This window comes from Chenopodium quinoa, unplaced genomic scaffold, assembly GCF_001683475.1.
Source record: "Chenopodium quinoa cultivar QQ74 unplaced genomic scaffold, ASM168347v1, whole genome shotgun sequence".
Lineage (NCBI taxonomy): Eukaryota > Viridiplantae > Streptophyta > Magnoliopsida > Caryophyllales > Amaranthaceae > Chenopodium > Chenopodium quinoa.
In genome coordinates this window covers 2,323,407-2,350,263 of record NW_018743920.1, presented here as the reverse complement: position 1 = coordinate 2,350,263, position 26,857 = coordinate 2,323,407, and the positions used below count along the sequence as shown (strand labels likewise).

General features: G+C 34.7%; 2 protein-coding genes across 4 annotated transcripts; both read right to left on the bottom strand.

Moving 5' to 3' along the window:
- Nucleotides 1–123: 123 nt before the first annotated feature.
- LOC110687876 (probable Ufm1-specific protease) lies at nt 124–6,944 on the bottom strand. The gene is made up of 12 exons (XM_021864518.1): nt 6,205–6,944; nt 5,196–5,455; nt 4,925–5,012; nt 4,633–4,808; nt 4,051–4,141; nt 3,632–3,754; nt 3,359–3,406; nt 3,155–3,231; nt 2,258–2,346; nt 2,028–2,139; nt 1,542–1,644; nt 124–736 (listed from the first exon to the last, which is right to left on the bottom strand). The coding sequence occupies exons 1-12, from the start codon at nt 6,755–6,757 to the stop codon at nt 507–509; spliced, it is 1,950 nt and encodes a 649-aa protein (XP_021720210.1). The 5' UTR covers nt 6,758–6,944; the 3' UTR covers nt 124–506.
- Nucleotides 6,945–10,766: 3,822 nt separating this feature from the next.
- On the bottom strand, nt 10,767–18,516 carry LOC110687874 (protein STICHEL-like 2). 3 transcript variants are annotated; one of them, XM_021864516.1, is made up of 8 exons: nt 17,654–18,516; nt 15,354–16,995; nt 15,058–15,277; nt 14,419–14,604; nt 14,088–14,312; nt 11,968–12,643; nt 11,352–11,409; nt 10,767–11,193 (listed from the first exon to the last, which is right to left on the bottom strand). In XM_021864516.1, the coding sequence occupies exons 2-8, from the start codon at nt 16,935–16,937 to the stop codon at nt 11,119–11,121; spliced, it is 3,024 nt and encodes a 1,007-aa protein (XP_021720208.1). In that variant the 5' UTR covers nt 16,938–16,995; nt 17,654–18,516; the 3' UTR covers nt 10,767–11,118. The 3 variants fall into 3 exon arrangements, with proteins under 3 accessions (XP_021720208.1, XP_021720207.1, XP_021720209.1); XM_021864515.1 differs by lacking the exon at nt 17,654–18,516 and having other exon boundaries at nt 15,354–17,603; XM_021864517.1 differs by lacking the exon at nt 17,654–18,516 and having other exon boundaries at nt 14,088–14,306; nt 15,354–17,603.
- Nucleotides 18,517–26,857: the final 8,341 nt, after the last annotated feature.

The following is a 26,857-nucleotide window of genomic DNA, read 5'->3' as shown; positions in this document are numbered from 1 at the left end:
ATAAAATCACATACAATCAGTATAATTTAATGTTTAATTTATTTTATATTTCCCCTTTTGGGTACTTCCATATATCTTTTGCTTTTACCCTTGAATTAAAATATGGAACAATGAGACAAGTTAACAACAATGATATGAAACTTAACATTATCTATTTCATTGAATAGTAAGTACTACCATAACTTTAGAGAAACATAAATAATAGCACATGAAGAACCAAACTCTACATGAAGACAAATAAGATCTCCAAAGTTATAACCTCATCTCCCTCACAGCTTTGTGTACAAGAATTGGAAGACAACCTTGGGCACTGTACAAAACCAGCGTCTTAGCTAAGTATGATGTTGCCTAATGAAATTAATAGGAGCTGGGAAGATTCGCTAACCCTCAAAACGTTGCTAATGAAAAGGGTGGTTCTATGCAGTAAAGATCCAGGAACTTAATTTAAGCTAGCAGTAGTTATCTCTCTGAGTCACAAGCGATGTATTTCACTACCAGATAGACAGCTAAACCATGTTCGGTCTTTGTGGCAGCAATAGATTGTAGAACTTATCGGCTAAGAAGAAACTCTTTCCCTTGCTATCAATAGCCTTTTTCCACCCACACCAACCACCATTTACAATTTTCTTTAGATCTTCACCGCCAGTGTAATGAGGATCCAAGATTAGGAACGCACAATCACCACTTGCATCATTGTAGTCAACTCCTAGAAGTGTATATGCGAGGACACCACCACCTGCATTTGTTGGTAAACTCAGATTAAGAAAGCCAATTAGTTTTTTTTATTGTGACATTTTGAAACAATATTACTTTTCAAATTGCTCAGTTGCAACTGTGTAATTTGACCAAGGAGAGGAGCATTATCAACGAAACAGCATTAATCTGAACTGAAGGTTCCTAATAACTTTTACAGTCAATACCAATATACCATTACCTCAAAGTCATCGAGGCTGCAACCATTGAAAGCCAAGCTTACCAATATACATAAAGTGACAAGAGATAGGCAGTGCTTTCAACACCAATCTTGAAAGTTACAATTCATAAGTCATCAAGACAATAAGAAAGTTCATGTGGCTCGTCTTAGAGATTGCATGCAGAAAATTTACTGAATCACAATTTTTTTGCTCAACAAAGGTGACCAAGAGAGAACCTTAGAAATGAAAGCAATACTTGCTTAGGTTGATCAAAATAGGCTGGATAGAGGTTGTGGTCAATTAGCTGTTTATAGTGTATACATTTTAGACTGTAGTTATGATATCAAGAAACTGGCAACACAACCAACTAGGAACTATCCTCATTAAGAATACTAACATATGCTAATGATGGCTCAGTATTTTTACAGAGATGAACATCCAAATTTCTTGATTTTTTTACTTTGCCAACTTGGGAAATCATTTATACTTTAAACCATTTTCTGAATTTCCTCGTGGAAACTGTTAATAAAGTGACATGCAAGTACAAATCACCCTCTCCAATTCCTTCATCATATATAATCTTTACACAGACTAGAAACAAGGGGATGAGGATGCCAAAAAAATTACCAATCATGATGGGTGTTCCTTGGTTCTCAAAATGCAAGGCTAACTCTCGACATTTCTCAGGAAGTTCAGCTCCAGATCTTACATTCATGACCTTGCAGGTAACCTGTTGAGAAAAAAAAAAAAGTCTTCACCTCTTGTTTGATAATAATCATATATATGCTTATCTTTTGAATTCTTGAAGCCATGTCACCAACTCAGCCTTGCAGCACAAAATTCAATGGAATAGGCGTAAACCCACTAATGCTTTGACAATGAAATCACATTGCCCTTGTATAAAGGTGATTAAATTAAAACACAGAGACATTCAATAACTTGTCCATAACACATGATGACTCATAAGTCATTTTTAAAGAATGGCTGCCCACCATCTCTGAGAGATGGTATAGAAACAAAAATTCTTCGCCAATAATATACAACAAAGAAAATAGACATGAGTGCATATGAAACTAAAGTAAACAAGTACGAAAAGTTGACTATCACACTTACACCCAATAGTTTGTCCAGCACATAGCTTAACTCAATGGCACCAATCCACTCACGTGATCCAATGAAAGAAGGATCTTTATCACCAATCTCCACTAGTGCCTCCTGTATCTCCCTGAGCAAAATAACACAGAAAAATGCAACCTCCGATAATTAAGATGCTATAATCTATGAGGGATCATTGATCAACATATATATATATAAATCCCAGTAACTTTTTTAGAATTTCTCACCTATGAGTTGGAACATCAATTGAAGTATAATGCTGGAGTCTGAACCAAGATATTATGGTCTGTAATGAGCGATAAGCACATCCCCACCCCTAGCACAATTTTTAAGAAACTAATTTGTCAGAGGGGATTAAAAAAAAAAATGGCAAAAATGGTAATCAGCAAAGCATTATATGAACTCCAAACAGACAGCTATATATTTGAGAGCGACCCTTCTACATGGTTCCTGAGCAACCCTCCACATTTCCCCAGAGCAACTATAGATTGCAAATTTGCAATTACACAAAAACATTTCCATCTCATCTTTCAATTTCCAAATAGTGAATGTCTCATTAAATCATATCAACTTTGATATCTTAAGGCACTATACAAGGGCAGGCATCAGGGTATGTGCCCAATTACAAAGCCAAGAATTGAATCCTAACATTGCATCATCAAGGCCTATCCTCCCCTGCAAAACTGCAGCTTACTTAAAAGTTACATGAAACTGTCCAGAAGCTGGGAAGCAGTCCAGGCAGAGGCAGACAGCAGGAAATTAAATAATTAATTGTATCTTGACTTCATAATATTGGAAATCAAAAGATATCACCCGTCTACAATAGATGCGGCAGCAACAACAAACTAAGAAAGAATTTCCGCATCTATAATTAGAGATAACAAAATCTTCTCAACAGCTACCACACGAATTTGCTGATATTGGTGAGTATATTAGAATACTAGGCTAATCCCCCCCCCCCCGGCCCTTATTTTCAAGTTAACCTTTACATTCAACACATATGTTCATACTGTATAAATTAATTGGCTTTGATATTCACTCACTCCAGGTATAAATAATCATTAACACTGCATCATTTTTCATTATTAACAAAATTAAAGACAGAAGAGAGGAAATTTCACTACCGAGTCATCAAAGCCATTTTGAAGGTAGTGGTGATATTCATAAGAACCTTGAACCAGAGACATAAGACCCCCAGAAACTGCACAAAATAAATGGACAAGATAGAAAAGAAATTATGAAAAGGTCAGATACAGTAAGTCATGCAGTTAAAAAATACGAAAAATATTTAATTCTTAAAAAAAAAAGATTAGAAAAAAGTTACTAACCCCCACTACTAGGAATGCCAGCATGTACATCCTTCAGCAATGAATAGCCTAAAGTCACAATCAAGACGCCCCTAAAAAGTTAGTGCATACAGAGAGGCAAGTACAAGGAACTCCAATATCACTTCTATAATCCCACTTCATATATTTAGGAGTAATTTTTTAGATGTACCAAGATAGAGGAAGAGAGATGACTACAAAAAATTTGAAAGGTGTGCAATTAAAATCAACGAAGCAAAAAATAAAGTCAACTAGACTCAAAAGTACAGTAGTTACCTTTCTTGGATGAAACCCCTTCATTAGAAATGGACTTAGCAACTTTTAAGGCATTGGCAACTCGTAAGAGAGGGCGATCAGAAGGTAAACCCAGCCGAAGATGAAGAGACCTCCTTGCTTCAACTGTAAAAACAGATTGAATATATGAGAACATTAAGAAACAAGAACACCTCTGAAATGATCATAATTAAACTGAGCATGTTCCCCACAGGCCCACATATTTGGGTTGCATCTTCAATTAACTATGTAGTTGTAGTTCAGTAGTTGGGAACCAGAAGTCCACTCTAGGAATTCATAGCTAGAATACCTAATGTTATCCGGCCAGTTTGCCAGGATCTATTGCCATGGCAAGCTTGCAGGTTTCAGATAAATCAGCTAGCTTTGTATACCCACTAACAATTTATAACACTTTTATGTACCTTGCTTCAGTTCCGTCTCACCGTAACTCAGTTCATAAATAGCTGTTATTGGGTGCAAAATTCCAGGGGGACGGAAGTGGTATGGACGTATCTGCGATTAACAAATAACACAGAAGAAATTGTGCACAGTTTAAAAATAATTAAATGAAATAAAATAAAAGTGGTGAAAATTTTAACTGAAAGAGATCAAAATCAAATAAGAATCTGTTTATGAAGAAACTAATTACAGCACATAGAAGGCGGGGGGGGGGGGAGAAATTAAAATGAGAACCAAATTTTGAGCAATTAAATTTTGTAAACAGTAAAAATTAAGATCCAGTTCCAAAGACACCAAAAAAAAACCCAGAAATGGAGGACACTAAGCACAACTTTCATTGATGCATGTGATTCATAAAAGGAGCAGAATTAATGATCAGAGCAATGTTGAGTGTGTCCCTTGGTATTAGCACAGCACAACCAATCAAACAGAAGAAAGAATATAACAATTATATAGCATTGCAAAGATCCCCATTTTCTGTAGGCTACAAAGTATAAACAACTACAGAACAAGAATCCTAATATCCTATACAAGTAAATTTGTACCTGAGGATGCTGAGCTAAGAAAGAACGTGCGATAATGTTTTTCATAGTTGTTAACTGGTCGAGTAGGGCAGGAATCATTAGTTTTGAAACTGCATGTGAGAGAGGAAGATCTTTGACGGCATAACAAATAACTTCCAATTTATAATCCACAACCCTCAGTATGGCTTCCTCTGGAGCTGAAAACAGAAGATATAAATGTCACCTATCACAAGCAATTTTGCCACTACGATAGCACGGTTGAAAAATACTGATCGCACCAACCAGATTGAAATAATGGAAGAAATGTCAATACCAGGACAATATTCTGCCACCGGCGCAACAGATTGAGGAGATATAATCGATTTATTTAAGAGGACAGTCACCTGAATAGTATCTGCACTCTAAGCAAAACAACTTTCAGACAAAATAACCTTGCTCACAATCAGCTTTGATAAAAGCCAAAAAACAATGTACTAACTTAGACCTAGACTACCTAGTAATAATATATAATTAATTACCTATAACAACATCCTAACATGTTTCATCAAATCAAATCCCAAGAAAAGGTATATCAAATTCATTACCTCAACATCCACAGCTGGTTTTCTCTCTAAACAGAAGTATGAACAGCACAATGACTTTCCATCGGACTTTTTCGCAATGTCATCCAAAAGCTTAATATCTGAGATGTCTGTTTGAAAGTCCAACTCTGAACCACGAACAACAACAGGACGAGGTAGGGCATCTGAGAATTTGTCCAACGCTTCTAGGATGAATGTGAGCTGGGGGTCTCTGAACATAGTGGCCAGTGCTTCATTTGCATGCAAAAACCTGCCCATGGCATCTGGAGTACACCAAGGTAGTCCTTACACTTAGAAAAGAGAAACTCCAACATAACTTCTTTCAGTAATAAAGCCATAACTTATCACTTACCAGTTACCACTAATCTGAAAAAATTAAGGATCCTACAAAACTATTAACTTGATTAACATTCCAATTTTTGCTAATGTGGGATAAATCATGGACGTGCATAATCTCAATATATACGGTCCCATGATTTTGCTACATTCATAGCCAGGAACCTCCTTACTAAATTCATCGGCAATATTCCTAATCAATACTCAATTTAGCTTCTTTTCCACCAACATTCAGTAACTTCCATCCATGTATACATTTCACCCACAAATAACCTAAGCTTGTACTTGAGATTTTAGAATTACAAAGAAGAAAAAAAAAAATTAAAAAAAACCTTTGATCAACCATGGCATGAACAGCTTAAATAAGTTCTAAACGTCTAACCGCAACACGAAAATTGATTAGGTCTTTGTCACAGTGATAGAATAGTTCCCCTTCGCAAGCAACATCATTTATTCAACTAAGCACAAGCATTGTAAGATTAAAATCCATTTCCAAAGAAATCTGTAATGTCAAAATAACTGATCAAAGAAGAACTCAATAAACTTCACATACTATAAATAATCAAACATCCCAGAATTTCCATCAAATTTCCAGAAATCAATCCAAATACACAAATGCAATGTATATGTAACAAAATTAACAATGTAACAATAATTTCTCAATAAAATTAGTTACCTGAATCATTATTTGCAGGAAAATAAACAGGTAATTTAATAGGAAGTTCACATTTCAACAAACACCCTCTCTCCCAAACATAATTCTCCGGCTTCTCTTCATACAATACACACTCCACAACCTCCACATTCATCAAATTCCCCGAATTCGCCACGAAAAACTTAACTTCATCGCCACTCAAACCCGAAACACCGCCAATTACATCAAAATTCCCCAAATTCTCTCCATCATACAAAACTTCCTTCAATTTACTAGCAGCAGTAATCGCCTGCTTCGCCAATTGTACCAAATCACCATTTTTACCAGTAATCAAAGCTCCAATTACATGAAATCCTCTGATTATGAGTGATCTGAGATCGTCTACCTCTTTGGAGAAATCAGGAGAGAGAGAATCGGACGGCGAGTAGTGAAGACATCGGACGGTGGAAACGATGGTGAATTGAGGGAAAAATGGTGATCCGATTAGCCATTGAAGAGGTTCATCGTTGGTTCTGGGGAGGATGAGTTTAGGGCACAAAACCCTAATGCTTTTGCCGTTGTTCATGGAGGGCATGAATGTTGATTTTCAGTAGGTTGTGGTAGCTCCTTTGCTCGTGTTCAAGTTCAACTGTCTAGACTTGAAAGAATGCCCCTTTTTTTTTTAATGTGATCTCATTACATAAGCTAGTTTCGAGGTGACGTCAAAAATCGAATGAAGTATTTACGAAGTACTATGTATACATTGAGACGAATCTAAGTCTAAAGTATTTACGAGGATAGTTTTTGGACAAAGATTGATTATTTTGGAGTATCACGTAATCTTGAGAGACCATTTTTTGAACGTTTTACCAAATTGAGCTTTAAACGGAAACTATTGACAAAAATGGTAGCGTGGCAAAACTATTTACCAAACTAAGCTTCCAGGGTAAATCGCTGTCTCGGACAGCGTTTTACCTTCTGTATTTTTTTAAATTCAGTAGGGCATAAAACGCTTTCTCGGACAGCGTTTTATCCTTGGGTTTTTTTTAAAAAAAAAATTCAACTACAACTATTTTATATGTTCAACATAAAGCGCTGTCTCAGACAGCGCTTTATGCTTGAACATAAAACGCTGTCTCAGACAGCGCGTTATGCTTGAACATAAAGCGCTGTCTCAGACAGCGCTTTTCTGCTGGAAACAGCAACCAGCATCCAGGCAGAAAACAAGCTTCAGCAAACAGCTTGCATGCTGCAGTCCTCCAACAGCTTCAGCAAACAGCTTGCATGCTGCAATCCCAACAGAGTTAACGCATTAGCAATTAACCAAAATGTTAACGATCAAATGTTCCAAATGTTATTAAATCAAAATGTTCCAAATGTTATTAAATCAAAATTTTCTATTACAAAATAATTCCTCCATCTACGATTACAACGAATTTCAGTTAATAGTCATGGGTCCTCTGAGGGTCTCGATGGACACGTTGCCCGGTTATGGCCCTGAACGTGACAACGACTACATTTGCTCGCGGGCCGGTTAGTCTCATCCATTTCATTACGTATGCGCTTTGACCTTGGTCGCCCTATTCCACGCAACATGCTCCCGTCGGGAATGATTCTGGGACCGTTATAGGGCGTCCAGGTTGTCTCGCAAGGGATTGGCCAGAATTGCGGCGCGTATGTGCTCGTGTATGCCTCCGATTGCAGCACCGGGTCAACCCACGGCCGCTCTGATAGTGAGTACGTTGCACATACGGCTAGAACGTGAGAACATGGGAGGTGAAATATCGTAGGTTTGTTGCAGGTACACGTTCTTAACTGAAAGTTAACAGTATGTTTATGGCCTCCTTTACTACCAAGTCGGTCTCCCCTTTCTGTTGTAACTTGGTAAATATGCAATCGACGGTTATACGCATCCACTCTGTGATATCTGGCTTCTGCGGTGTTCTTCTCTAGAATGGCAGTGACCTTGGGGGGTATGCAAGTCCCTGTTCAAATCTTGCCTCAGAAGACTCCCTTCTCAAAGTGAAATATTTGTTAACTCTATGAAAAGTTAACTCGACTAGGGACATGATCGGTAGAAACCGTGCTCCCTTCAACACGTTGTTGAATGTCTCAGAGAAGTTAGTAGTGCAAATCCCGTATCTACGTCCAGCGTCGTGAAAGAGGGACCACATGGTGAACGGAATTTGAACAATGTACTCAATTGCCTTGTTACACGCCTCACTAATGAAACACAGATCGCCGTGTAGTTTTCTTTCCTGCCTTTGGTACGCCGTAGCCTTGAACATATCTCTCATGTCGTTTCGTCGCACGTGAGTCTTCAAGTTAGAAGCTATGTGGCGAACACAAAATCTGTGATAGGCTCGCGGCTCGGTAAATCCAACGTTCGGATCAGTCATTGCTGCAATGATCCCAAGATGTCGGTCAGATATAACACAAAGGCCATCTCGTTGAGTGACATGAACCCGAATGCAACCCAGGAACCAAGACCAGCTGGAGGTGTTTTCCCCCTCAACCAACGCAAATGCTAGAGGAAATACTTGGAAGTTTGCATCAACACTTGTAGCAACCAACAGTGTTCCTTTGTACTTCCCGTACAAGTGCGTCCCATCGATACAGATAACTGACATACAATGTTTAAAACCGTCGATACAAGGGCCAAACGCCCAAAACACTCTTTCAAACACTTCCATGTTGCTGTAGTAAACACCGTCAACCAACGCTTTGTACTTCCACACAACGCACCGTTTCCACATATATTTCAGTGGGAACACCCTTCATTGCAACAACGTTCCTTAGAGCTGTCACATGCTTATTCGTAGAAACCGGTAACACTTGAACCCCATTGCCGGTCTCAAACCTCATTTTAATGTGTACGTCAACGGTCATCGGGTCTGAACCAATACTACTATGAACCTCATTCATCAAATCATTCATAATCATGTTCGGTTCTAGTGTTAGTGGTTCCATATTTCCCCCACTATACTCGACCCGGGGTCCATCAAACAGAATTTCTCCTCCCCACCGGCATAACAAAACTACATTTTGTGACGCCATATTCTACATAACCAAAACACATTTTAGGATTATCGAAATCTAGAGCGAGGTAAATTATCAACACTGAAATAAGACTCTTCTCACCTATAACAACTTCACTTTCAACAACTTCACCAATTTCAACAATTTCATGAACAATTTGAATTATTTCAACAATTTCAACCTAAACTATTTCAATAATTTCAACAATTTCATCTCTTCTCACCAATTTCAACCATTAACAACTTCAACATTTTCACCATCATCAACTTCACCAATGTCATGAACAATTTCAATAACAATGTACCACATCACCATCAATAATTATCAACAATGTACCACATTTTCATTAATAATTAGCAACAATTACATGCAATTGACATGAATTAACAACAAGTAAGAGCAATTACATACAATTCACAATAATTAACCACAATAACTATGCAATTACACTAAATTCAGTTTAGGGCTAACCACGAAATTGAGTGAGTGAGTGTGAGAGGGAGGAGGGCAGCAACAAGGTGTCGCCAGCAGCGGTGGCGCAAGGGTGGGCGGCGGCGGCAATGCGGGTGTTTGAGTACGGTCGTGGTTTAGTGTGAGAGGGAGGAGGGAAAGCGTTGAGGTTGAGGTTGAGTTCTTGCGCATTCTGCTGAAGTGAACATGCTGATATATGGCCATGAAACGCTGTCCCGGACAGCGTTTCATTTAAAAAAAAAAAAACAGGGAATAAAACGCTGTCTCGGACAGCGTTTTACCCATTGAATTTTTTTTTAAAAAAAACCCAAGCATAAAACGCTGTCCGAGACAGCGTTTTATGCCCTACTGAATTTAAAAAAATACAGAAGGTAAAACGCTGTCTGGGACAGCGTTTACCAGTTGAATTTTTTTAAAAAAAAAAACCAGGGGTAAAACGCTGTCCGAGACAGCGATTTACCCTGGAAGCTTAGTTTGGTAAATAGTTTTGCCACGCAACCATTTTTGTCAATAGTTTCCGTTTAAAGCTCAATTTGGTAAAACGTCCCCATTTTTTGGCCCGCACATGAAAAGATCTCCATGGAGAGACACTCACTAGTCACCATCACTGGGATAGCTTCACAAAGGCATCTTAAGGGTGTCTTGTAGACAGAGTGGAAATAATCATTTGGAGAGTTATATATCAAAGTATACACGTATGTATTACGAAAGAAGGTCAAATGAGTGTAAATAGCGTATTATTTTAAACGTTCTGATTTTAAAGTTATGTTGTATTTATAGTATGTTCATACTGTGCTAAGATTGACCAAGCAAAAAAGAAAAATTTTCTAACCCGTGTATAGTGGTGAGGGGTTTAATCCCACACTAGGGGCACTTTTATCCCCTTAACCATCCCAGCACTCCGTAAGGGACTATCTCACTAACCCAAATCTGATTGAGATGTGAGGGATTGCAACCCTTGAGGGCCTTCAATCTTATCTTTGGCAAATTTTGGAAAGGGATCCTGAGTCGGAATGTGGCATAATGTATATACTCCAGGAAATAAAATAACAAGGAACCTGTATTTAATGAGTAGAGTAGTTCCCTTTGAGCCAATAAACAATCTTCATATTCTATCATTAACTTCAGAATCTGAGCACTGAGCATAGTATCAACTAACTAATTAGCTACAAATCTAGTTTCTTCGCACTAAAAATGAGTTTCATTACATCCATTTAGTTATTTACTAGAGTAGATCAAGTTAGCTGGTCTCTTGAATGTCATACCTTATCGGGAAAATTTTAGCACCATAGAAAAATAAAGTTATACATGTCCAGTACTACAAACTGTTTTCTAATGTCTGAATTCAGCTATTAACCATAATGATCTAATGACTATCGACTGTCTTGTGCCTGGGAAAACATGGAAGACTCCATATCCTGAAAATCAGATGCCTATATGCAAGTCTTACTTGGCTGTGGCACAAGGAAGGACCCATTCCACAATATGTGATCTTTGTCGTTGATGCTTCATTTGCCAAGCCTGCAAGACCAATGTTTCTAACTTAGCATTACATATTGCGTTGTTATAATAAGCCTGACATGGACTATATTTTGCAACAAATCTAGTTTCTTCAATATTTTGCTTGAAGCTCTGAGCAATCTGGTGCAAGTTTTATAATACTATCTTCTTGTCTTTACCTTCTTCATTGAAAAAGGTGGTGTTTTCCAGCAATGTGATTTCGAGTCTTCCATTTTTCTGCAAGACGTGATTATGATCATATTATCTTTCAAGGACAAATCAAGCATACATGACAGCAGTATATATCTATAGTTAGTATAGAATGGCTTTCAGCCTTTCACTGACTGAAGATTGCTATTTTCTAATACTCCCACTATCCCAGTAAAATCTATATACAAAAAAAGATAAAGCACCCTAATTCTATGTTTAAGTTAACTTTCTACTTTCGGTATGATTTTTCTTTTTCTTTAAAGTTGAGAGTCTTGAGACACACACCCATCTACCCCATAGCAATCTTAACTTACAACTGGGACTGAGGGAGTATTAATCAAGAATCAATGATACAGAATTTGTTTAGGGTTTACTAGTTGTACAAACTAGCCTTCGACTCTGACTAATGCAAATTGTAAGCTCATTTTAATTTAGGGGTAAAAATATGGAGGTTGACAGCTAGATGCAGCAGCTCAGTTAGAAGCACATATCATGTGAGTGTCTCAACACAATGGAGCATAATGTTCACCTCATATCAATACATAAGATGTCTACAGCTATATAAAAACAAGATAGATAACTCACCCGTCTTCTTGGTGTGAAATGTCACTGTTGTTGCTACCATTACTTAGGATGTAAGGATATTCAGTGCAGATATAGGCGTCAAAAGATGTTTCCCTACTATTTTCTTTTGGCTGGACTTTTAAGCAGAGTACTTCAGCAGCCTCTGACGATCCCAATTTCTTACTAAGTTTCATAGTTTTAGGAAAGCAGTTGGGCTGAACTTCCTCTTCAACGGTTGAAATCTTGCATACTTTTTCTTGCTCATTCAACATGCTATCTTGTGAGACTCTATTAGGTGTTGACGCTCCAGACTTAGCAGTACTAAGTGCATTTCCGTCGCTGTTTCTTAGAGTGCTAACCCTTCTGTGGCTGCAAATATGAGATACCTGGGATCCACAGGATGAGCAAGTTTCAACATGCTTGTCTCCTATCATAGCTTTATCAGAAGTGAAGTTGGAAGCGTCTGATGACCGATCACTTCCACTTTCAGTGGTATGTGACTTGTGAATTCTACGGGAACAGCTAAACAAACTGAAAGATGGCCTCTTGGATTTGGCATAACTAGGAGAGAGATTGATCCTAAGCTCCACATTGCATTTTAGAACAGACTGAAGTGAGCTTGCAATAAGTTTCCATGAGTTCTCTGCCTTGGATGCATAATCAGGATGATCAAATTCTAATTCAGCAACAATCAGATCTGCATACAATAATGTATCATTGGCAAGTTAATAACATGACTTATTCCTTCTTAGTTCAATAACTTCGTAATGAGCCCAGTACAAGGAGCAACACTAGGAGACAATTAATTAAAGAAGCACTAGGGAGTGGAAGCATAGGACTGAATTCTGATCTCTTGAGCAGTAGAGGACAAACAATATTAGGTTATTTTGTAGTATTGTGTGGTTATATAAGATTGCTTGGTTATATAAGGGTAGTAGTATAGCAGTAGAAGGCATGAGATTTGTATTGAGAAAAATAAGAGAGAATGGTAACCTCAAGTTACTAGGAGAGTGATAACCTTAAGTTATCAAGGAGAGTAATAGCCTAAAGCTATTAACCTATCACCTTTGTATCAAATTCTGCCATTATCAATCAAAATTCCAAGCTTTCATCTTTATTCATTTGTTTTGTTAAGTCAAAAATACTAAGCTAGAACACCAGTCTATTACAAACTTTTTTCCAATTAGACATAGATTGACCAAGGATTTTAGTAATTCATATGATTTTAAGCTGAATGCAATCCCCAATCAAAAAACATTATTACTTTTATTATTCTTCTGTGACTACTGCAGGTGAAACAAATTGCCAAGGATTAAGTGAAGTGAGAAATTAATAAATGTCTTAAGTAACAAATCTGCATTCCTTTTTGAGTTTACCCCATCGAGGTCTACTCCAGATTCTCCTATTTTGCAGAAATCCCTGTCAACAAGATGTTTGAACTACTTAGCAGCTAATTGTCTGACAAGACTAAGAATTACCATTGATCACCAATACACCAGTATTATGTATTACAGGTCCAATTGATCTGATACTCTCTAGTCTTGACATTATAATTATTCTCAATCCGGTAAAGGCGGAGCATTTAGAATAAGTTCAAAGGGTAGTGAACAGAACCTCTAGTGTGCGGTATGGCACACTCAACCCTGAAATTTTCTTACCCCTGAAGTCTCATCAAGCATTGGTAAGTACTCACCAGGAGCTCATAATGGCTTTTCAATTAATCATAACTACAAAATTCTCAATCGAAACAATAGGAACATCATAGCCGAAAATAATAATTTCAAAAAATGAAACAAGTACATTAAAGGGTACAGGGTTGAAATATATAAATAAATCTGATTTTGGCTAATATTTTCAAGAAAAGTATTCTTTTAATTTTTAAGAAAGACAGATCTCAGAAGTGTGCCAAAATGCAATTCATGCCAAAGTCTTATGTATGATCGTTAAAGGTTGACCGGCAGAAAAATTCATAATAAACATGATCCACAAGCGTGTAGCGTAATGTGTAAGAAGATACTGTTCTGACTCCTAGGGTAAGCAGGGGTGTAGTGCATTTATACAGGGCTCATACAACGGATTAAGAGGATAATTATATAATTCTAGCCATTTAAGGAAGGTGGTCATGAAGAAGATGCAATTACCTTTCTTGACCCAAACAGAAGAGAGCTTCCCTCGTCTTCGTAGAAAGCTTCTGAGTGAATTTGACTGGCATGTTTCAGTGGCTCTGATCCATATAGATTCGACAGAACCTCCACATTCTCCTCGTGCCACTTTTTTACGCAATTCTTCATCAGCACAGTCATATGAGACGAGATGCTTTGATCTTGCACCAAGAGAAGATGTACTGCAACAGTCACCATCTGCAGCTAAAGCAATTTATCAGCATTTTGGTGATCAGGTAAGTATCATTGAGCATTTGAGCCTATACTAAGAATAAGTTTGGTTATAATACATGGAGAAAGTATAACCAACCTTCAGAATTTGCAGTTCTTACTGATAACCTGGACTCATTTGGATCTGAGTAAGTAGAATCTATAGAATTTAATTGCAATAGAGCTACAGTAAGCCATGTAGTTTGATTTTTGGACACCCTCAGTTGTTTCTCACTTTCTGATAATACCTTCAATGCATTACGGATCTTCTGCATATCTGTCTCCGCTGTAAAATGGCATCGTTGAACACAAATCAAATAAAAAAAAATCTAGATGCTACAAGCCAACTGCCACTGGTTTAGCATCACTAGAACATGCCTATCAAATACTTCGTAACTTTTTGCAAAAACGTCTTTATTATTAAAACTGGCAACTCATCTTCATAGCATATAATAGGCAGTAATTAAAGCCAAAATTGCCATTTAGACTAACAAACACCAACAAGGTGAAATTGAGCATCCATCTTTTGGGTTGTCATTCTAACAAATTTTATTGGTAAGTTGATGAAATTATAACCTATATGCCATTTAACACTATGTGTTGGAACAAGCAAACCTCAACCTGTAATATTAACGAGTCAGCTCATCCAGATCCTAGCAGTTTCCTATTTCACTTGCCTATAAACTCGTAAAAGCAAAGAACAAACGCCAAAAGTTCACATATTTCTCTATTAACTTACAAGCATGTCTTCTCAAGAAATTCCTCCGAAGTTCAGAGTCTTCCTCCTGGAATTTCCCAGCTAGAATATCCATTATGATATTGGCTAGTTGGGATATAAGTTGCATAGGGTCAATCCTCGACTTCATCAGTTCCCTTGCTCTTTTAACTGTATTTGAAGTGTCTGCGGACAAAGCTAGGTCAAGTAATTCCAGCATCTCGTCATCTGAAACAGTGCCAACCTGCATAAATGTCACAAAAGGTTGAAATTAGTCAAAGCACAAAACAAGAAGGCAGCAAACGTATCATAATACTCACAAGTTCATAGGCCAATGTCATAGTGATCTTGCTGCCTAACAAACTCAGCTGATCAAGCATCATTTCAGCATCTCGCATTGAACCATTGGACTTGGAAGAAATGAACTCCAAAGCAGCCTGTTCAAACTCCAATCCTTCTTCCTTACAAATTTTTCCTAGTCTAAGTGTAACATCAACATCCTTTAACTTTGGAAAGTTATATCTTTGTGACCGTGCAACCACTCTTCTTGGAAGTTTATCTAGGTCTGGGGTGATCATAATGAAGACGACATGTTGAGAGAAACTATCCAGGCTGGTCAAAAGAGTTGCCCAGGCATCACCTCGGATTAAATGACACTCATCCAAAATAATGACCTTAAATTTTGAGGATATTGGAGGTAAAGTAGCACTTTTAATGAGGGATCTCATCCTACCTGCACGGTTTATTTTCACAGGATCAACTTCCTTAACATCCCTGCTCCTACCTGCGAAATATAACATGCATTCTTGGCATGATCTACACGGTCTTTGCTCGTCTAGGGAAAGACAATTTAACGCGGCAGCAAATATCCTTGAAGCAGAAGTCTTTCCAGCTCCACGAGGACCATGAAAAAGATAGAATGTGGTTATTCTACCTTTCAAAATAGCCCCCAAAAGTGACCTTGCTGCCACACCTTGTCCAACTAATTCATCAAAAGATTTGGGTCTAAATTTTTGACTTAAACTTCTAGGACTTTCAGAATATGGAACAATCTCACTGTTAATATTCTTCCAGCTCCTACTTCCAGACATATCAGTGCCACCTGATTCTCCCGATATTAATGGATACTCTTCTCCATCAGAAGCGAGAGATGGGTCTCTATACCTAGGGGTTCTCGACCAGCAGCAGGTTATCCCACATCCACGATATTCCTGGCCTAGAGCATCAATCTCATCATTTGCAAACAGTGATGCACTACGTGTTGACCCGTCTAACAAGGTGTCACTAGCACAAAGGGATGGACTGCTTGCTCGGCTTACAAAATCACCAACTGACCCAACTGACCTCTTACATTTATAAGACTGGTTTCGCGTTGATGAATGGACTTTGCCTCCAATCGGAGGAGACCTTACTGTCGAACCATGATTCGAATCCACACCCTCCATCTGATCATTGGAAGGGGAAGCACAAGCTAACTCTAATCCATGAATCCTATAATCACCACCATATGTCTGATTTCGTAATTCATCAACATCCTCATGTTTGCCTTTTGTTCCAGCAACCAAGGAACCTGATTTTCCAACACACTTGCTTACATTAGACTTAGAAACAGATTTAGGAGTACATTCCTTAGATTCGAAATCCGTCACATTTTCTTCTTCTTCACCACAAGTCCCTAAAATTTTACTCAAATCCCAATTATTGCTTAAATTACCCTCTTGGCAACCATTCCCAAACCTCAAAGAAATCCCATTACAAGAATTTGTATCCCAATGTAAACTATCAACTATAGAAGAGAATTTACTCATCGAATTCGTCGATGGATCCCTCAATGACCTCACCCTCCTAAGTGCCACCAAGGTTTTAGATATAGGTACATCAACCGAATGCCGCCGCCCCTCCATCGTTCAAAAAACTATTCCAACAACCTTACACCAAACTACAATGTACTAAAAACCAGACCTGTGTACAAAATAAGGCCAAAAATTAACATCAATTCAAAAAACCCCACCTCTTAACTTAGACAAAAACCCAAAAACAAACAGAAACATTGGAAACATTACATGATAATAACACAAAAACAATCAAAATCAAACACCCTTTTCCTTACAATAGTATAATAAAAGGAAAACAAGACGAAAAACCCGAATCATTGTTTCAGATGAAAACCATTTAACATTTGATCATCTCTAAAAAAGACATGATTACCAAAAATGAAAGACTAATCAAAAGCAAAACATCAACATTCAACAGTAAAAAAACTACTACAATGCATTATTTCTTGTACCTTTTACCAAAGCAGAACATATAAAAAACAGCAACTTCTTCCTTTTTTTTCACCAAAATACAGCAGAAAATAAAAATGAAAAACCCCAACAAAACTAAACCTCAAAAAAAAATACCCAGATGAGAAATTAAGTAATATTACTATTAATTTCAACTTACAGTAAAACTACAGCAAGGAGAGGATAAAATTAAGGAGAAAAAATGGAGGAGACATGGAATCTAATCAAAACTATATAATATAAATTTATATAGTAAATTGAACCCAGAAAAAAATACACACATTGCCAAACGACAAATTATTAAAATAATTAATAAATTGAATAGAAATGAGAACCTGAACATTGAAATTCTGAGTTGCTTGAAGTTCACGAGGGCGAGATTATCGGAGAAAAAAAGGGAAATTAAAATTTTTATATAAAAAAAAAAGTAAACTCCTACAAAATGTAGCTTCAATATTTGTCTAAATGCTAAAATCTCAACACTAACAAACACAGAAAATCAGTAAGATGAAATTTTTTCATATGTTTAGTTTTTAAAAAAAATGTAAATTTTTAAGAAAATAAAATGATGATGATGAAATGAGAGCTAATAATTAATTGAAATAAGAAAAACCCAGAAATTATTTTTAACAAGTGCAGAAAAATGTTCAGTAGCCAGATAGTGTAGCAGGGGAGGAGAGAGAAGAAGGGTAATTTGGTAAATTCAAGTGTACTGACAGTTTGAGAGTTAGTTTGGCTTTTTTTGTTGGCTGGCTTGAAAAGTGGAGGGTTCATCACCTATAAATGGGACCAGCAAAATCCACGCTTTTTTTTTTTTTTTTTTTTTTTCGAGTTTCTAACGCTTTTTCTTCCTATGTTCTAGGCTACATAGATTAGTACTAGTACAGATCAAAAATTAAAATGTTCATTATCTATAGTCTAGAGCTTTAGACGCTTATAGATGTTGACTAACTTAGCTTAATTGATTACGGAATAAAATTTTGGCTTTGGTAATCAAGACAACAAATTCTTACAAAAGACCTTATATTCCTGTGAAAAAATATACAAAATTTTTATAAAGTTTAATTTGTAATCACAAAATAGAATAAACAAAAAATCAAAACTTCGAGGTCAACCTCAATGAGAATGTGGGATGAATGATAAGAGGAATCAAACCTTTATCACTAGATCACATCTTGCTTGACAATACAAAGTACTGTACATAGCAAGAAATTATCTAATTCTAACAAAAAAAATTTCACAACTACCGGTGGGATAATGGGAAGAGAACATTAGGTGATTATATTTTTTAAATAGTAAGTATTAAGTGCGTGTTCGGTACTAGTTTTTGAGTAACTTTTAGTGTATTGACTTATTCAAACCATTACTTTATGAAAAATATGAGTTTTTAGCAATGTAGTGGTGAGAATTGAGTTTAGTAGTTAGAATAATTTTTTGTGAAAAGTTAATATTATTAGCTTTTGCGAAAAGCTAGGTAGCCGTTGGAATTCTTCTTCTATATTTTTAGAATTTTATAGATAATAGCTAGTCAACAACTAATTTATCAAACACTCACACTTAATTTTTTATTTTCTCTGCTAATAGCCAACTACGAAATACACATACAACTAACAGCTACTATCACAACTAACAGCTAGCTCTACATCTATATTTTGCCGAACACGGCCTAAGTTACAAATTCATAAGTCACCTAATCATCCTTTGGAAAATACTTAAATACATAGCCCTAAAAGTCCAAAACTACGTTAACAATTTCTATAATTAACTATGCACTTGCAATAAAAAGGATAAAAAGTTTAAAATAAATAGGCTACAAAGGGAAATTAACAGTAATAATATAAAATTATCCTAAATAATATAGGTTCTGAAATTCTGACATTACTATGCTAAGTTGCATATAATTGAGGGTGAGGCCACTAAATTGTTTAATTACCTCAGCAGGACCACTAATTAGTAAAATGAATGATGATGGTAATTATAATTCAAATCCTATAGTTCAGTGCTAACCCAACTTTCATTGGTTCCTTGCTTCTTTTATAATCATCTACTTTTTCTTTTTCTTATTTTAAAGGAGATTAGCATCAACCTAACTACCTAAGTTCAGGTGGATAATATTCATAATCACCTATGTTTGCTAACTTTGCTTTCTTGATGTTGTTACCTTTTTTTTTGGTAATATAAAGTGATAAAAAGATATTGAGGAATACGGTAAATCTATACCACTCTGTAGTATTTAGAAGTATTTTTTCTCAATTGTTACTCGTTTTGCCAATAAATAATTGTTTTTTTTTTTGTGCTAATAAATTAAAGAGCAAAACATAATAGAAATGAGGTTGGGGTATTTAAACTTGTGATTGACCATACACGGGACCTCATTCTTAAGAATCTTAACTAATAGGCCAAGACTTCATTGGTATAAGTAATGTGTCTATAACATTATACTCTGTATTATCTTTAGTTTCCTATTTTACTAATGTTTACTATGATGGGGATTACTTAGCTAGCTAGCTTGAATAATGCATGATGATTGATGAACTATATATACTTCGTATTAATGTTGTTATATTCTATTTATATCATATGCTTATCGCATAAGCGAATTCTGTAAGAGGTATGGGTGACACATGTCCCATCATTTCTTTTAATAAAATTTTATATTTAAAACAATAAACAAAAGAATTACGTACTCATACTAAGTTAGTTTGTGGCAGAGCCAATTGAAAATTAACAACTTGGGACATAGTTAAATTAAACATTAATTAATAACTATTTAAATTTGTGAAACACCAGTACCCTCTCATAAGTTAATTCGTGACATAGTTAAGTTAAACATTAATAACTACTTTAGTAAAAATCTCACACAAAGAACATTCTCTTTTCTATTCAGAGGCGAAACCAAGGGGCGGGAGGCTGGGGGCCTTGGCCTCCCCCTTGGTTTTAGTTATCTAATAAATGTTGCATTAATATACGTTTAATGTAATGTAAATGAGTTGATCTTGGGTGAAAATATAGATATCTTTTATTAGCTCCAAGTTTGAACCTTCTCTCTAATATTTTTATGATAATTTTAATAATCCTGTGCAAACATGAAATACAGTAATTGTTACTCCAGTAGTCAATTTGCACATTTAATTTTTTAAATAAATCAAAGTTAATTGATGTGTAGTATGTTGTTCCCCACAAATACAATGCTAATTACTCATTTTCCTACCTGCTACCAAACAATAATCACACTGGTTCTACCTTCATTAATGGGTAATTGCACAGCCTCACGATTTTGTAAAATATGATAATTTGGATCTTGCTAACAAGCGTCTCGAGGTGTTAGATAAGAGATTAATATATTATTTAAAATAGTATTAAGTTCGGAATGCACGATAAAATCACGCGTCGATCGGTGTAATTAACGTTAATTTTACTAGAATATTTTCACATTTAGTTCTCTTATCTAATGCCCCGGAGGCGCTCGTTAGCTTTTGCCTTTGTAAAATAAATAGACATTAAATTATAAATAAAAAAAATTAAAAAATTAAAAAAACTGATTGTTTAAAATGCACAAGAAAAGCATATTAAGGTCATTCATGAGTCAAAAAAAAAAAGTGGTTGTATTTCCTTAATAGAGCGACCATTTGATAATATTTACAGTATTTGGAAACAAGCCAATCCAACCATGATTCATTGATTTGTTATAGTTATGGGAGATTGGGAGCATCGCTTGGTAATTTTGAGGTCCCAAATTTGATGCCCCTGATAATATGTTACACGTGTGGAAAGTACATCCCCCTCCCCCGACCCTCCCTTATTTGTATATATGAGTTCAAATAATGAATCAGTTTTAATTTATGCCTAAGATAATTGCGCTTAACACCAATAACCTAGCTATTCAGTAGACATAATAGATGATTATTTGAATGATAGATGAATTTATCCACATAATATACTACTGAGTATTAAATTAAATTTAAAAGTACAATAATGGTATGTATACATCCACCGGTCTAAGATATACAAAGTAGATTTTTTAACCCCAAATTAAATAGTTACAAAATATAATTCAAAAGCGACTAAAGGAGAGATGTATAGAAGACAAATATTGTAAACACAATCATAATTATTTTATGTATTGAGTATCATCTTGTAATAATTTAATCAACTAAACTAGCCAACACTTAAGATTCATATTAAAACTTTATACTCCCTTCGTCCTTGAATGTTTGTCTCTTTTGTCATTTTGGGTGGCACTATATGTTTGTCACATTTCATACATTTTCATAATTATTAATATATATAAAAAGGCTTTTACACCCTCATTTTTTTTGTCCTTATTATTAAGTCCTCGTTCTATTTTACCCTAACATTTGTCATAAAAATTGTGTCAACTTTTGACTAATTTAATTTTTTTTACACTCTTGAATCTCTTAATTTCTCTTTCCCATGTACTTTAATTACTTTTCTAATTGGGAATTTCTCTTTCTCATGTACTTTTATTACTCTATACTTTATTGGTTGGAAATTTCACTTTCCCATATACTTTCATTACTCCATATTATCCACCTTAATTCCCATGAATTTTCATCAAAAGTGACAAAAATTCGGGGACGGAGGGAGTACAATTTACTTTGTTTTTCCTCCGTTCTTTTTTACTTGACCCGCTTTGACTTTTACACTATTCACCACCCCCCATTTGACCGTCTTTTGTGAATAATATGTAAGAAAAAACATATGCATGTGAGATCTTTTTGAATTCGTCTAAAGAAGTACTATCATAATATATAACTTTTATAATTTTTAATTATGAAGAATTAAAGTTGTTAATTGATCATTAAAGTTTTACATTGGCAAGCGTGATAAAAGATGGTCAAATAAAAAAGAACAGAGGAAGTATATACTTATTCAGTATTTTCACTACTTTCTTTGCTTGATACTCCTTTTTTTTTAAATGCATCAGTTTGACCGGCATATTTGTCAAAACGTAACTTTGACCATTAATATCTTTAATTGTCTATTAGTAAAAATTGTAACAAAATTATATTGTAAAAGTAGATATTGTGACGAATATAATGATATATTATGTAATAATATTTACTTGTTTTATATTATTAAAAAAATTAAGTCAAACGTAATACATAAATAGTGTAAAACTCAAATTGATGCATTTAAAAAAAATAAATAAAGACAGTATTATTTTATTTTATTTTGTTGGATACTTGGATATATAAAGGTTGAAGATCTAGGGAGAGAGGACTAGAAAAAAAGTGAGTCAGCAGCTTAGCCGAGAGGTCACGTAGTGTAGTAACAATTGGAGTACAATTCATTTGTGTCCCACTGCACCAACACTACAATTGTTTACAAATCTCCTCACGCCAACATATAACTACACTACCACCTTTTTCTTTTTCTTTTTTTTTTTTTTTTTTTTTTTTTTGACAATTACTACCACCTTTTCATGCTCACATAAGTCACATTATCTTCTTCCTCCCACTCTTGTTGTAAGTGATATAAATGCTTTATAAACCCAAACTTTTCAAATTTTATTATCAATATATACAGAAAAAATAATCATATAAATTTTATTTTTACTACTTTCATCTCAATATACATTTCAAAATATTAAATTTAAAATTTATAGAAACTTTATTTAAAAATGTTCAATAGCTATAAAAATAATAAAAATTGTGACAACTAATTTTAAACATAGTAGGTTGATTTATAAATTATAATAATTCTCCATTGATCTCCATACTAGATGCTGGTCAAACGCATCAACTTTGTCCACACTGGCGTAGCCTATAACAATATCATACCACAATTTGTGTTACGTAAATTATTAATGAACTTCTTTTTAAAAAGTATATTTTCAAAATATTTACAATTTACTCCTTCATTTCAAGATAAATGTCTCACTTTGACTCTTGCACTATTCACATGTAATTATGTGAGTATTTGTTAGAATCGCCTCAATATTTAATTTTTGAGTATTATTACTATTTTTTTTATTAATTTCTTACACCTAAAGATAATTAAAAATATTGGTGGTCAAAAATCCATATTGGCAAATATGTTGGTCAAACTGATGCAAATAGTTTGAAATAGAGGGAATAAGATATTAAACAAAATCCGATTTAGAATATCATATTGGTCAAAAACATGCTTGAAAAACGTACTCCTAATACCTCTTTATACTCCATAGTTAAGAATAATTACAAGGTGAATCCAAATACGAGTAATAAAATTAAGCTCGTATCCTTTTAAAATCGTATACAAGAAATTAATTTCTTTTTTGTCTTGTAGTAAAGAAGACTTTGACCACACCTCAACCCTCACGGGTTTTTTTTTGGCCTAATTAAATATTTACGGACAAGAGACTTGGACGTAGGGGGAGGGTTAAGGATCCCAACTCCCAAACACGAGTAATAAAATTAAGCTCGTATCCTTTTAAAATCGTATACAAGAAATTAATTTCTTTTTTGTCTTGTAGTAAAGAAGACTTTGACCACACCTCAACCCTCACGGGATTTTTTTTTGGCCTAATTAAATATTTACGGACAAGAGACTTGGACGTAGGGGGAGGGTTAAGGATCCCAACTCCCAAACACCCTCACTTGTTAAGATGTGAATTTCAGGCCTTTAAAATCTGGGATAAAAATTACTAAATGAGCCAATACTTTATTGATGAGATTAAAAATCAATCTCCTATTTTCTCAAAAATAATATGAAAAAGAATATATAGTAAGAGTACGAGTAGAATATTTATTGTACACACACATAAGCAGCGGGGGAGAGTGATGCACATTTATACATTCCGTGCAACAAATAACACACAAACTTGTTTTACGCTTCTTCGGTGAAGAATTTATTTTTGGTTGATCTCACATTTATGATCTTCTGACTTGTGACTATCACTACCGTTTTGCACCTTATTAAAAGGTCTTCCAACTTTTCCCTAGAACCTCAACGTCTAGTCCTTTGTCCTCCTTTTCAATTCCCTTTTTTTAAAAAATTTATTTTAGTTTTAATTTCTATACAGTATTTATTCCATGCAACTAATTGACTAATTCTATAGCATGCAACTAATTCTCTAGTTGGTCCAATTTATTAGTCAAAAAGTACTTATGTTTTTATGGAAACAAAAGTTAAGTATATAGAGAAGTGTGTATTTCCAATTTTGGGTTCATATACTGTAGGGGTAATTTAGTAATTTCGTCTTATGTTCCCTACATTGTGATAGGTCTATTTATTTGTTGGGTAGTTTCAACTTTTATTTTGACGAGCTTAGCTTTTTAGGCTTTTGGGTTGATACTCTCTATAAGAATAGGATGTTGTAATATGTACCCTAATACTTTGGGAAGCATAAAATAATTTGGCTCTAAGGCAAGAGTATTTTGTACTTCTTGCCATGAAAATGGTTATCTAGTTGTTGACCTGTGTTTTTGTGAGGGGGGACATGCATGGAGTAATTTATATATGAGGTGGGATTATTCTCCGTCAATTTAAAATATTTGTAACTCTCGTATTTTCTAAAAACTTATGATTACTAAGTATTGTATAGAAATGAATATGTTACTGTGCAAGTAGAGTTAATTGAAATAAATTTAATTGTCTATGAAGAAGATAAACAATAAAGTATCACTACAACTCAACAAGTGATATTAATGGTAGAGAGAAACATAAAAAGAAATAGTGTAAGTGAAATAAGTAAAAGACAAGGTAATACAGTTATAAAATAATAGCAATCTTGTGTCTTGATAGGAAGTATTTTAGAATAGAGAGGGTAAGTGTATGAATGAGTAATTGGGTAATCAATTTGGGAATGAGCATGTGTGATTTCAATTGAAATCCATATGGAGTACATAAACACATATACAGTAATATGTAAATGTTGCTCATATGGTATGACAATTATAACTTTCAAGCAAAGAAGTTAAGGTATTGTGATATTATATATATTCCAATAGATCTACAACTTTCTCTATTTCGGAATAATAAACACTTGTGTTGATGAAATAAGGATGTTAAATTGTGACTCGAAATCTTGTAGGGCTAACTTTGAATGCAGATATCTCTCAAACTACAAGTGATTTTGAGGTGATTCAAGTTGGAGGTGATAGCTTATTTCAAGTTATGGTCGTTTTACGAAAACCTGATGAACCTGGAAAATTGCGACGAGCAGGCGAGCTATAGCTCTAGCTATAACACTCGGCCCTATGAAGACTTGCGACATGCTTGAGTTAGCTGCCGAGATAGCTTATCGAATATTTCCTAAAATTATAACTTTTCCATGACGACTATTTGAGTATACTTGGGGAACAATTTAGGGTTTCCTTGTGTTATAAAATGACCCTTTAGTTGATCAATTAGATCACACCTTTTTCAGCCATTAGATTTAGGACTCCTTATATTATTCTCTCGTTCTTTCTCCATTATAGTGAAGAAGCTCTCGAATCCCCCACCCGTGGATGTAGGTCTAATTTGACTGAACCACGTAAATCTTTGTGTTAGTTCTTCATGTATCTTAGCCTTTTTTTTATTGCTTTTCTTGTTCATGTTTTTCATTGACTAGTTTGTTCCGCATCAATCAAACACAATTACACCCTTATTTCCTAACAAAGGGCATCTTTCTTTTTAAGGAAATTATAGGCTCGTGAATAGGTTAACTTACGTTAATTAATTTTGACACATTTCACACAAAATAGGTGTATTTAATAGGTTTAAACAATTTCAAGCATAACAAACTTTATTTTCTAGACAATTTGAGACAAAATAAATCAATTTTATAGACAAAAACTTTTAAATAGATTCGGATAATATAAGTTGAATAATTTAAATTTGAATGCAAATACTTTGACAAAAAAAAATTGCCAGTGTACAAATTTTTTATCATTAGTGTCACTATTTAATACTTCGTATTTATCTAATAGTAAAATTAATGTCTTAATGATAATACGTTGTACTTTATATGTTGTAAATATACAAATCCGTAGTAACATTGTTTTACGGTAGTAAAATAAAAATAAAAAATAAATAAAAAAAATAAATAAAAAATCATTGTTTTTACTCCATCTAAGATATAAGTAACAATTGATCAAAAGTGAGACATGTGATGATGTAAATTTGTGATTAAGCAAAAGTCATATTATTGCATGTGATGAGGAATGATATTGAATTGTAGAGCATGGAATGAATTGGACCCATGTAACTCCACATATACTTCAGTGTTAGCCCATCTGAATTATATGAATCCATGTCAAATTTCAGCCCAAAATGATGCAAGTAGATAGTTTAGTAAATTTTAGATCATGGAAGTACACTGTGTTTTAAAATGCTAGATTGCTACAAGTATTTGCTATTGCTAGTTTGTTTTTATTTATTTATTTTTTTATTTTTTAAATAATAATAATAATTTTTATAATTATTATTTTTGTAAAAATAATTTTAACAGAGATTGCTATTGCTAGTATTACAACTTTCTTCTTCCGTCTACACATTATTAGGTGTTACTTGAAATGAAAAAAAAAAAAAAACAAATCAAATCAAATTCT